This window comes from Crotalus tigris, unplaced genomic scaffold, assembly GCF_016545835.1.
Source record: "Crotalus tigris isolate CLP2741 ecotype Arizona unplaced genomic scaffold, ASM1654583v1 scf7180000024437.13266115, whole genome shotgun sequence".
NCBI classification, from domain to species: Eukaryota; Metazoa; Chordata; class Lepidosauria; order Squamata; family Viperidae; genus Crotalus; species Crotalus tigris.
The window spans coordinates 12,871,135-12,884,046 of NW_024100606.1; the positions used below are offsets into that span (position 1 = coordinate 12,871,135).

The 12,912-nt window shown below is 34.3% G+C and overlaps 1 protein-coding gene across 7 annotated transcripts in view; it reads right to left on the bottom strand.

Annotated features, from left to right (window-relative positions):
* PTPDC1 (protein tyrosine phosphatase domain containing 1) overlaps positions 1–12,912 on the bottom strand; it is a 41,256-nt gene that overhangs the window by 11,561 nt on the left and 16,783 nt on the right. For 4 of the 7 annotated variants that reach the window (XM_039331455.1, XM_039331454.1, XM_039331453.1 and 1 more), the window contains 6 exons: positions 10,708–10,791; positions 4,929–5,100; positions 3,719–3,799; positions 3,431–3,549; positions 2,551–2,688; positions 162–1,324 (listed from right to left, as the gene is read on the bottom strand). In XM_039331455.1, the coding sequence (XP_039187389.1) occupies positions 162–1,324; positions 2,551–2,688; positions 3,431–3,549; positions 3,719–3,799; positions 4,929–5,100; positions 10,708–10,783 (1,749 nt within the window). In that variant the 5' untranslated portion in view covers positions 10,784–10,791. Of the gene's footprint in view, positions 1–161; positions 1,325–2,550; positions 2,689–3,430; positions 3,550–3,718; positions 3,800–4,928; positions 5,101–5,452; positions 8,766–10,707; positions 10,792–12,912 lie in introns of those variants that run through there. The other 3 variants (XR_005555187.1, XM_039331451.1, XM_039331452.1) reach the window with 3 other exon arrangements.

The following is a 12,912-nucleotide window of genomic DNA, read 5'->3' on the forward strand; positions in this document are numbered from 1 at the left end:
CCCTAGTTCCTATTCAAAAGGAAAACAACATGGGTGGTTGTTTACTCATCACTGAAGCTTAGGAAATAGAAGACCTCAACTGCTCCTAACCAGGGACGTTCTTTCCATGTTTACCTAATGTACACATCTCTGACAGATAAAAATATTACAAAATGAAATACCTGCCACATTTCTACTTTAGACTTCATTTCTTCTGCTTCCATAAATTCATTTAGACCTGCCAGAGCTTTGGCTGCCAAAATTCTTCGTGCTTCTTGAGTTAATTCTGATTGCACAATGATATGGGGGATTGTTTCCGAAAGTTCTCTGATATCATAGATCTCATTTTCTGCTTTAGAAGAGTCTGAATCTTCAGATGATATTTTTCTACCATAAATATCCTTTTTCACAAAACTATAGTTCAATGCTTTTAACTCCTCATCTTCTTCTTCCTCCTCCTCCTCCTCCTTTTTTTCTTTCCCATGATATGCAAGGCCTGAAGAAAAGGTTTTACTACGCAGTATTCTTTTTGTACGTCTAGCTCTATGGCAGGCAGAAGAATCGTCTTCATTTTTTCCTGGATTAAATTTTCCCTGAGCTGAGAAAGTAAATGTATTACGAATTAAGACTTCTTGGTTTAGCTCAACGTGAAGAGGCTCACAGTGGTCCACCTTGCTTGGCGGGTTAGATTTGTTACAGGGTGGCACTTGTAAAGGCATGGACCATAGTGTTTCTCCTTGCTCAGCGATAAATGCAGCTTTTCTTAAATCTGATTCACTATAGCTAAGGCGCCTTTTGGAACGGCTAAGAGACAAAAAGTAATCGGTGGCCCTTGTTTTGCAAAGAGGACCAAATTCATGTTCCCTGGGATGAAAAGGATTTGATCCTGAGAGAGAGAATGGCTCTGAAGTACTACTGTCTTGTCTTGTTAACTCCTTATCAAGCTCCGTAGAAGCTAATTGAGAAACTGTCTCCTCAATTTCAGCTGACAGGTCTGGCATATCTATTAATGCTTCCTCTATCACCTGCCGGTTTTCAACCAAATCTAAGAGCAATTTGCAAACAAGATGAATAAGTTTTGGCACATGCTTGAGATGTCTGCTTTCGTATCCATGCAGCAAGTGCCGCTGCCTGATCAAGTACTGGGAAAGAGTTACTGCATGTGCTTTAGGCTCACAGGTTGCAAAAACATTTCTGAGTGGAATTAAGAACTGTGAAAACTCCCTTACGCACAACAACTGTCCTCTAGTCTGAATAGAATTAGGCCTTTTTGCTCTTACAAAAAGGATTGCTTGGTCTGCAGTCATTCGTGTTGCAAAAACCAAGTAAGAAGCTATTAAGACACCTGGAAAGCGAAACATAAAAATAGATCAATCTCCAAGTTCAGGTAAAGTCTAAAATGATAAACTCAGAAAACAACACATGCATGCTCTTTACATCACAGCAGTCTGTTATCTGTTGTATAAATTCCCACCAAGTGTTAAGACTTAGATTACATACTCTCTCTCTACATATGTGTGTGTATGCGTGTATGTTTATACTGTAAATATTTTAAAAAATAAACATGAACATTATATAAACAAACATTACACACTGAAAGTTCATTGAGCCAGCCAGTTTTATGAATAAATGGCACGCAAAATCAGAGATCACAGATGAGAAAAGCATTTTGATGCATAGAGTTGTATTTCGTGAGGAAATAAGGTCAAAGAAGACCGTATTAAACTTTCCTACAAATATTTTTTCTGCTTTAGAAGTGGAGATGAGAAATTCTTAAAAATAAATAACCAAACAACTATTTCCAAATGGTAGGTATGCAGACAGAGAGAGAAAGCATTCATAATTTGCATTTCTATTTAAGGGCATTAAAGAATTCCTATTCCTTCAAATAATATTTTTGAAATAACTAAATTTCTACTCCAAAGTTCTATTTTCTTTTGAAATAATGACAACTGAAATACAGTTGAAAACTAGGATTTCTCTTAAATCTTTATAGATGCTCTCATGATTAATTCTCAATTTCTTCTTTGAACTCAAGAAGCAGTTTAGAGGCATGGGCCACTTTCCAAGAAAAATTCCATAAAATGCCAGCAAGCAAATACAGGTAATCCTTGATCTATGACTACAATTGAACCCAAAGTTTCCATGGCTAAACAAGATAGTTAAGTGAGTTTTGCCCATTTTACAAACTTTCTTGTCATAGTTGTTAAATGAATCACTGCAATTGTTAAGTTATAACATGGTTGTGAAGTGAATCTGTTTCCCCATTTGTTTGTCAGAAGGTCACCAAAGATGGCCACATGACCCCGGGACACTGTAATGGTCACAAGCACATGCCAGTTGCCAAGCATCCAAATTTTGATCACATGACCATGTGTGAGTGAAAAATGATCATAAGCCACTTTTTTCAGTGCCATCATAACTTTGAACTGTTACTAAACAAATAGTTGTAAGTCAAGGGCTATCTGTATTTCATGCAGGCTTTGCAATGCATAATGTACAATGCATAAAGTTCAATACTGAATTATAGAAAAATACATTTTAATTAAACTAGTAGTTGAATATTTGTACCTGTTCTGCCAAGTCCCGCATGACAATGAATAGCTACTCGCCCTTCCTGTAAGGCAAAGGTCATCACTTTGACCATATCGAGGATAGTAGTGAGAGAAGCTACACCATAGTCCTTCCATCCAAAGTTATAAAAATAAACTAGAAAAAATATTTAGAATATTATAAATAGAAGACCAAAGACTGCACTCACAATGTATCCTAATGACATTCTTAAGATATGCAGGAGAAGAGAATGAAAGCTCTTCCAGCGTTGTGGAAATTTTTTTATTATTTTAATTTTCCAATCTTACAGTCCAAATTCAGCAGGATGTTTCCTTTAGAAACTGGCTTATAAAACCTACAATGAAGGGGGAATGCATTAGTTTCTGTGTATGTGTGTACATGCACCCAGATAGTATGTAGAAATACACACTCAGTATTCTTAAATTAATTACATCCTTTTTGAAATAGTCAAACACAGCTATTTATTTGGACAGTGTGGAAAACTCTTCTTGTGAAAGAGAAGCTAATTAAGTAGATATGTATGTATCTGTAACACACAAACACACATACATATACACACACACACAATTACTGCCAGTGAATATATGCCTATTGTCCTGTGAAGGTATTTACTATTTTGTGAATAATTGCTAATACTGTTAAAGATATTGTCAGGTGCAACTTTCATAATTTAGCTGTCAGTTCCATGGATGCCTTAGTCATTTATTATACCCGCCCCCTGTTTTTCTACATTCTCATTAGTTCTATGTTATTTTTTTGTCGATATACATTCCTCAACTCGCTGCTTTTACCCTTAGAAGTAGGTGGCAGAAACAGCCTGCAAGCAAGCACACACTTTATAATTAACCAGGAACTGCAGCAGCAGGAGCAAACTTACTTCCCGCCTCCATGAAGGCTTCAGGAAGATAGGTGAAACCACTCTCTTGTTCCAGTGGATTCCCACAGCTAGCATGTTCCCCGGGACGCTGAAGGTTAATTACTGTTTTTATGTCACATCTTAGGCAAAGAAAAAGATGATGCATTACTGAATGATGCATCTTTTCAGAGTCTTTTCCACCCGCATCCCATGTTCTTTCTTACTTCAGAATAAATTGCTACAGTATAAATGATCTGAGCCAATGCAGTCTCATAAGAACTTTAGTAATTTGTTACCAATTTCTTTTACCTTTGGAACTGTTCAATAATATTATATTTCCCAATAAGATCTGTGGAGGGTCGAGACATAGCCAGTATGTTATCTGTTATCCTGAAGAGATGAGGGAAGAAGACATGAAAAAATAGAAATAAAAGTGTGTCTCAGCCATCTCTCATGTTTAGTTGTTTTAGCAAATTAATCATAACATTTTATATGCTGTGCTTTCAAACCGTGAAATGCTTTTCATCTGTGTTTAATAAAATACTTACAGAACAGAATGCTAATAAGATGTCAAGATATGATGATAATAAAAACGGAGCTCCATTTAGCTTTTTCATAACTTGTATTTAAATTTGATATTTTATAGATTGTATTCTTTCTTTCTTTTCTTTTCCTTTATTTCTTTTTTTTCCTTTTTTTTCTAAGTATTTTTTTAATGCTTATGTTTTTATTGTTATATATATATTATTGTTAATTACCTTATAAGTTGATTAATTTTTTTTTAGAATTTTTAAAATTTTAATTAAGCCTATATTCAGCTCTGGGAAGCTCGGGGGGGGGGGATGGAGGGGGGTGGTTTGGGAGGGTTTGGGGGAGGGTTGTTTTATTTTTTGTTGTTGTTTTTTTGTTTTTTGTAAAACTTTTAAAAAATTTTCAATAAAAAAAAACGGAGCTAACACCACTTTAGTTTTTTATTTATGTATAAAACATTTTTTTTCTTCAGTGATCTTTTTAAAATCTTTATAAAATGATCCCACACATCTTGACAATACTTTCATTATATTCAGCTGGGTTTTTTTAATTTAACATTTCAGTTCAATTACATAATCAATACATTTGAATCTGAGTTACATTTAAGTCTGTAATAAAGGTATCCATAATAAAATCCATGTTTCAGCTATAAACATATTACGTTGAATTTAGTTTCTATTGTCACCAGTAGAATGCAGTCAGTATGATTAATGCTTAGATGAAAACAACTGACTTTTGTTTGAATCCAACCAACAGTTTTAGCATATAAATATTTCAAGCAATAAGCTCACGGACACAGACGTTATATATAAGCTGTCCAGCATTTCTGAAACACTTAAATCTGTATCAAACTGCTTTCTTTCACTGAATGTATAATTTAATACTAAGCATATTTATTTGGAAATTATTCAACAGTTACAAACTGCTTCATAAGGTATTTAAAAGTAACATTTTTGGAAATGTATCATAAATTAATGCTGTATATTACCAGGAGGAATATAATCCTTTAATAGCCTGTTCTTGTTCACTCCACCGAGCTGGATTTTCATATTTGCAAGCACGGCCACCACATGCCATGGAACACTGCATATGACTGGGAATAACATGACGAAGGCGTTCTCCAACTTTCGTATATTTTGCAGTTGGACGTCTAGATCTTCCTATAACAGAATGGCAAGAGAAAATAAAACTTTCCAACAAAGATCAGTTCTGAAAAAACAAAGATAAAAAGACAAAAATGTAAGCAAAATCCAAAAAAACATTTGCAAAGAATGTTTTCCTTCTTGATGTTTGCATCTGTAGTATTTCCTTAATACAGGATCATGTCATTATCTAGAAACATTTAACAACAGCTGTCATCTTTGTTCGTATTATAAACAAACTCATAAAAGCCATGAGCATAAAAGTGACACAGTACTATTTTATTAATTAAGTGATGCGATCAACTTAAAATGCTTAGTTATAAAAGAAGATCAGAATGAATATAAAATGATAAAAATGCTGATACTTTACTTTTTCTTTCATGGAAAGCAGCATTTAGTTCTTCGGGGCTTACAGAGGAAATGGCCACCATAACCCTGTGGGTAGAAGTCGAGAGGACCTCTACAACTGAGCTCCGTCGCCGCTGAAGCACTCGGAGAAAAGGATCAGAAGAAGAATGTCTCCGGCCCTGAAAAAACTTGCTAAAAATATTCACTGCTAAGCGCCTCCTGGGTGATCCTTGCATGGTCACCCACTACTTGCGGCTAAAGGGTGAAGCTGAATGACAAAGCTTACTTGCTCCGTACTGAACTTATACAGAGACACGCATCTTTCTGTAAGATCTAACAGCCATTCAGCATTGGCTGCTGTCTCCATAGAAACTAACAATGAACTCACTGATGGCAGCTACGCCTTTTGGCAACTAAATTCTTATATACATTGATTTTTTTTTTCTTCTGCAGAATGAATAGTTCCACTACTGATGAAGATTAGAATTACTCAAAGCAGGTAATTCTGAAATGGTCCAGGAATTCTGAAATTGTTTCCTATGAACAGAAATGAATGCTGGAATTTGAAGAACTGAATCTAGCATCACAAAGTATAGCTAATTCTTCAGAAGACCTTTAGAACTTTGCATCCTTCGAGCAATCTCAAGTTAATAAAGATATAAAAAAGGCAAAAGAAACTTAGATACGATTGTAAAATGAAAAGCAGAAACATTTATAACAGAACTATTATTCCATGAAGTGTATAATTTTAAACAGTTGTTTTAGTTTTATATCTTATTGCATGGTGGTAGGAATTCTATTTGGTAATAAGTGCTTCCGGATATTGACAGAACTACTTTGTTTAGTTTGGTTCTGCTCCATCAACCAGCAATCATTTATTCTGTTACATATCTCATAAGACAGCAGAAATATTGCTTTTGTACAAGGACCTTTCTTGCTGCTGATTAAATGTATGTGAATGATTGACTGGATAGTCTCTCAAACCTTACTCTGTCTTTGTAAACTCTTTAATGCAAGTGCTAAAAGCAAAATGAGTGATCATTGCTTTGCTTACAAAATGAGCTGGTGACACAATTTGGGAAGGAGAAAAGTTTGTTCTATGATTTCACTTCAATTGCTGTCTATGATCTTTAAAAATTACTGCCATTCTTCTGAAGAAGCTAATGTTTTTAAATATAATTCAATGACAAACATTACATACTAGCCAAATTTTAAAATGTTAAACTATATCCCAGTTATTTCTAGAAATATAGTAACACTATCAGCCAGAAATTGAGTGTTGATTTGTTTTTTCTTTATCTAAAATCTGATCCATAGGTTAAACAGTATGCTAGATAATGTGCTCCTGTCAGAATACCAATGTGGAGGAAACTGTTATGGACCAGCATGGATATTCTGAAATTCAGTCTTTACAAGGTCATCCATACACAACATTTCAACATTTTTAAAATAACAAACTAGATAAGTAAGACTTTAGGTCTATCAGATATCATATCTGCCCCACCTACCAACTGCAATGAACCTACTCAGTAAGCAGATTTAATGCATTTAGGTACAAAGTATTAAGGGATAGAAAGTTCTTCCTTTAGCCTTTATAGACAAGGATTTTAAAGGTTCAGAATCTTTGTGGCGTTAACTCACAAATGCCCATGTTGAATAGGCATTATGGAACCGCTGTATTAGAATCATAGCATTATTCACAATTGTAGTGGCAGAATTGGGTTGAACCCATAGGGTAAAAATGTCAAAGCTCCCCTTGCAGGAGTCCTTGGGTTCTGCATGCTCTATTTCTGCCTCCTGGCTTAATGAAGTGGTTTGGTAGTTCTTACCTCCACTATCTATTTCTGGGTGGGCGGACAGGTGCTTTTACCTGTCATCCTCCCCCCAGAAATCATATAGCACCTATACAAAAATGAAGTCAAAATGAAAAAAAGGAGAAATAAATTCTATAGCACTGCCTCCTAGCCTTAGTCACTGAAACATATGGCAAAGGAAATTAGCCTATTCCTTTAGAAGACAAATGAATCCCTCAAGGTATAAATAGAATCAAACTTTATTTCTAAAAAAAAAGTAAAAAGAAAATGTAACAAAATCCCTTTTTGGGTTTCAGCAGTCATTTAAATATTCAGTGGCAAAATCAATAAAAATATACTGTAGAGTTGTTCTAACTACAGAGTGCACCTTAAAAGGACGTTCCATAGAAAACTATAAAATACAATAGAAGACTCTGGGCAGGCAAAGGATGATTTTGGTCTGCTCTTAATTTATAGGGACTCTGTTGTTAAGTGATTCCAAATTGTATGAAAACACAATTTACAGAAAACATAAATATCACAGGCAGTAATGCTTAAAGAACAACATAAGTAGATTAGAAGATCATACTGTAACACAACACTTAACTTTTTCCCATTCCTCTAAAAAAATACACTAGCCTTGAATCAGATTGCAATTTAAACATGACAGGTACCATTTAACAATTCTGCTTAACAACTAATTCCTACAACACTGTCAAAATACTTAGTAAAGCTGTACTACTATGATACTCCTCATCTTTCCTATTACCTCTCCTTATCTGACTATATGACTATAATTTTGTTGCTTGTATCCTACAATTTATATTGTTTTTTGTACCCTAGTATGATTTATGTTGTTTGCTTAGCTCTATGACTATACTAAGTGCTGCATCATGATTTATGATGAAGTGCTGAATTTCATGATTTATGACAAATGTATTTTCATGTTGTATATGATCATGATTATCACTATTACTTGTATGTACAGTGAGAGCTTATGCACCGGAAACAAATTCCTTATGTGTCCAACCACACTTGGCCAATAAAGAATTCTATGACAGATACCATTTGGAGTTTTTACATTAGACAAAAAATGTCTTGGATCAAATATTAATATAATGTTTATATGGCATAAAATGAAGACATTTGTACCACAGCTAATGCATACCAAAAGCTACAGAACCTCTTAGTTTATGTTAAACAGTATCAGCTAAGTCATAAAACTTGTAGCCCTTTTGAGTCTATGACAACACCATGCAATTTGTATAGTGCCATATGACTTTGTTATTAATATCACTTAGAAATTCACCATCTTCACTCCCATTGATTTTGTTTCATTTAATAATTTGTAATGAATACAATATGACTTTTAGCAGATAAAAATATGTTATTCATATTATGCATCAAACCTATTAATTTAAACCATAACCAAAAATAAAGAGTGTTGTTTTCATGCATACAATAACATTCCACAATGCTACCATGTGGGAATTAGGTAATAATTTTAATGAGATGGCAATTACTGGCCATTTTCTGCAAAGAATATGAAGCAATAAACCTAAACAAGCAGAATAATTTATTAATTTTTATGAGACAAGTTGCATTTAGATGTAATCTTCCTGGATATCTACTGAATATGTTCATGCAATACATCCTTTCTTTGCATAAACAAGAATGTTCAATTTAACATTCTTGATTATGCAAAGAAAGAATTATTGCATGAAATAAATGATAAACCTCAAATTGCTACTATATTTGGACTAACAAAGAAACAATTTTGGTTTAAATGAATGTTAAAATCATGATTATTTTGTTAAAACGTGAGACAAGAGAACACGCATAAGCACAGATTATCTTTAGTTCTCCAATTTAATTTTAGCTGTCATAGGAAATCTGTATGAACACAAAGAGATATTACTTTTAAAAATCTTTTAATGATCTTAAAAGCTTCTGCCAAAGAGATAAATTTGGCATCAGAATTACAAATTGTAACAATGAATATTTGTTCTCCTCTTCTGTCAGTATTAACCTTTTAATACATAGAATTATTATTTCACTATTCCTTCTGACGCAGTTGCCCATTTTCCAACCTGATATTAAGACTGAAAATATATGAAGCAAAAAACAAGTTAAATAGCTAAGAAATTTATTAGGAAAACTGTGATATTATCACATTGCTTTTTTGTTGTTGTTGTTAAAAATCCACAGTAAAATGGTTTTTAAGTATCCAAGTAAGATAAACATTTGTGTTGCAATAAATGAAGAAAAATTTTGATTTCTCACATACAACACAAATAACTTTTTAATACTCAGAATACAGACTGATGAAGTAAATTGGACAGAATATACCATATTTTCCGGCGTATAAGACGACTTTCTAAACCATGTAAATCGTCTCCGAAGTCAGGGGTCGTCTTATACGCCGGGTCGTCTTATACGCCGGAAAATATGGTAATTTCCGGCGTATAAGACGACTTTCTAACCATGCAAATCGTCTCTGAAGTCGGGGGTTGTCTTATATGGCGGGTCATCTTATACACCGGAAAATACGGTAGTATAATTGGGAGGTAATATCAGCAGAAGTGAAAGATATGCACATGAGATATTTGCCAAAAAGTTGATTGGCATGCAAACTATTCCTTTGTGGCCCACAATTATTTTTAATTTATTGTGGCCCTTTCACTTCTCTAAGTTACGCAAGCCTGCTCTGCTCTATATGGTATTAATACAAGCAAAAACATTCAAATTGGGTAAGAAAGATGTAAAATTATGGCCATTTCCTACTCCATTTCCACTGTTAAGGTCGGACCATCTGCAAGAGTTGTGGTCCTTCAGTTGTCCTGGGTTTTACTCAACGGAGGAAGACATGAGGTAGTTTAACCAGTTCCATGTGGGACACATTAGTGAGACCTGGCTCCCTGTGTTGTTCTACATAATTTTATCCCTGCAGGACAAAGCAGAGAGATAGTAATCTGGGCTTTATCCGACATGAACACTGGCCGCCTACATAGGATGAAACAGTTACGTCCTGGCTTCCAATTCATCTTGCAAGGAATATTTTTCTTCAGGAAGAGGAAAAATAGAAATTATGATTTGCAATACCTTCCTTCATAGAAAACTGAATAATGAAGGTAAAAAAATGACAGGAGTTGTTATTACCTAAGCTGTTATATGGCCTAGAAATAATAATTTCACTATAGACTCCTTTATCTTCCTCTCTTGAGTCCTTGAACAAAGGTGAAAGGTTATAGCAATTTTTTGCAGGGAACCTGGGATTAGTAATGACAATTTATTCATAACATCTGTTCATTTTTTGATTTGGTTCTTTACCTGGATCCTATTTCAACTGATGGAACTATAAAATCAACTTAAAACAAGCTGGTTCAGTTCTGCATTCAGAGTTTAGGTATATTCAATACCCATCCCTATTATTATTCACTACTGGTCCTATCTGCTAAATGTCATATACTAAAAAAATAATTACCTGTATTCATGGTTGTGCTGCTTGTTATCAGAGAACAATAAGGTGCCTCATTTTGCAATAAGACTCCAGCAGCCATTGCAGTACCTGTAGAAACAAAATTTTAATAATAAGCATGGTTTTCTAGGTATGTGCATGTGTGTCCAGCTCTACAGATCAGATTCAAATGATCTGGCTTTTTAGTCAAATATATTTAAGTATTGTAAGTATTTTAATTGCTGACATGCCTTTTCTTTACATTTTAATTCTTAAAAATATTACATTACCTATATTACTAAACAATGTAAAAACCTTGATTGACCATGTCAGAAAAATAAATGATAAACCAGATAACAAATAAAATAAAATTAACATAGAAATGTCGCATGTCTGCAGAATAAAGAAAAAGAATGTAATAGATCCAATTGAAGGAAGCCTCATCTTGTGGAATGGTTTTGATGGACATGCATATGCCAGGATATAAAGGTACTGGTTTAATTATGAATGAAAGAATAAAATTAAAGTTTGAAAACATGAAAGAAAGAATCCATGTATCAGTGGATTAGTAACCATTTATAGTCAGCAAATGGTGATAATGTAAGAACTAAAGATGAGTTTTAGAAAAAATGGTAATGCTTTGATAAATCTAATTCAGAGGAAACAATTATTCTGCTAGAAGATATGAGTGCAGTACTAAAAAAATATATGTGTTAAAACAAGGAGAGAAAAAGTGAAAAATGAATGGATACTGAATGAATAGGAAGTAAATATAAAAATGGGTTTTCGGGAGAAGACTAGGGAAACAAAAACCTCTCTGCAAAAGTGGACAGCAGCAGAGAATTAAGAACAAGTCAGCAGACCAGCTCTTTGGAATCTTTCAGAACAAGGAGAGGGTGTGAAATCAGCCACATGTGTTCTGGATGCAAATCATAATCATCTGACAATGGGTTCTGCAACCATTGTAAGTTCAAGCCAATTGTCAAGCACCCAAATGGCGATCACATGAGCATGGGTGTGCTAGGGCAGCTGGAACTTCCTGAACTGGTTGTAACCGCCACTTGTTCAGCACTGTCATAACTTTGAATGTTCACTGAACAAGCAGCATTAATCAATGACTTCTAAGCTATTAGAAACTTTCAGAACAATAACTTTGAAAATGTTTATTGAGTCTGCATTCAATCCTGAACAACAAATTACTTATTTTTATCCCACCTTTATTATTTTTATAAATAACTCAATACAGCATATACACATAATAATCCTTCCTCCTCCTCATTTTCCCCACAACAATCCAGTGAGGAGAGCTGGCTTGAGAGAAAGTGACTAGCCCAAAGTCATCCAGGTGGCTTTTATGTCTAAGGCAGGGGTAGGCAACCTTGGCTCTTTTATGACTCGTGGACTTCAACTCCCAGAATTCCTGAGCCAGCATGGCTGGCTCAGGAATTCTGGGAGTTGAAGTCCACGAGTCATAAAAGAGCCAAGGTTGCCTACCCCTGGTCTAAGGCAAGACTAGAGCTCATAAACTGCTGATTTCCAGCCTGGTGTCTTAATCATAGACCAAATTAACTGTTGTTACTTCAGTCAACTCTGTATGGACTTTCTATGATACGAGGGCAGAAAATATGTTCTATGTATTTGTTTAGATAAGAGATGAGATATGGAATAAAGAAATAACTGTAACCTTTGATGGGTGAAAAGTTACTATATATTTGTTTAGTGAAGGCTGAAAGTCACTTCCTTACATATTTTTGTCTCTATTATATTCTTATTTTTCTTTCACTTTTTATTCATTCTTTTTTCTCTTCTTTTAGTTTGTATTCGTTGTTACTTTAATAATCAGAATTGACACACAGAGTCATTATGAGATTTGAATTATAAAATATATGAAAGAAAAGTGAGTGAATCAGAAGACATCATGACTGAACAGAGTTGAAGATATTCTCAGAGAAGGGAGCGTTTTAAAGAATAAAAGGCAATATATGAAGCAGTATATGGAAACAATGGGAAAAAGGCTGGTTTACAAGTATAAAAAGGCAAAGAGAAATATAGTGAATAGCGCTACAGTGAATAGTACAAGGAAGAAAGGATAGTATTTTTCAAATACTTTAATTTTCCTTCAGAATGAGGAAGTTTCAGTAGGGGAGAAAACAAAAAACTGAGATGTCTCAACTGCTTTCAATAATATATGTAACTGTGCTAAATTCTTTACCCGCTCCCAGATTTAGATGC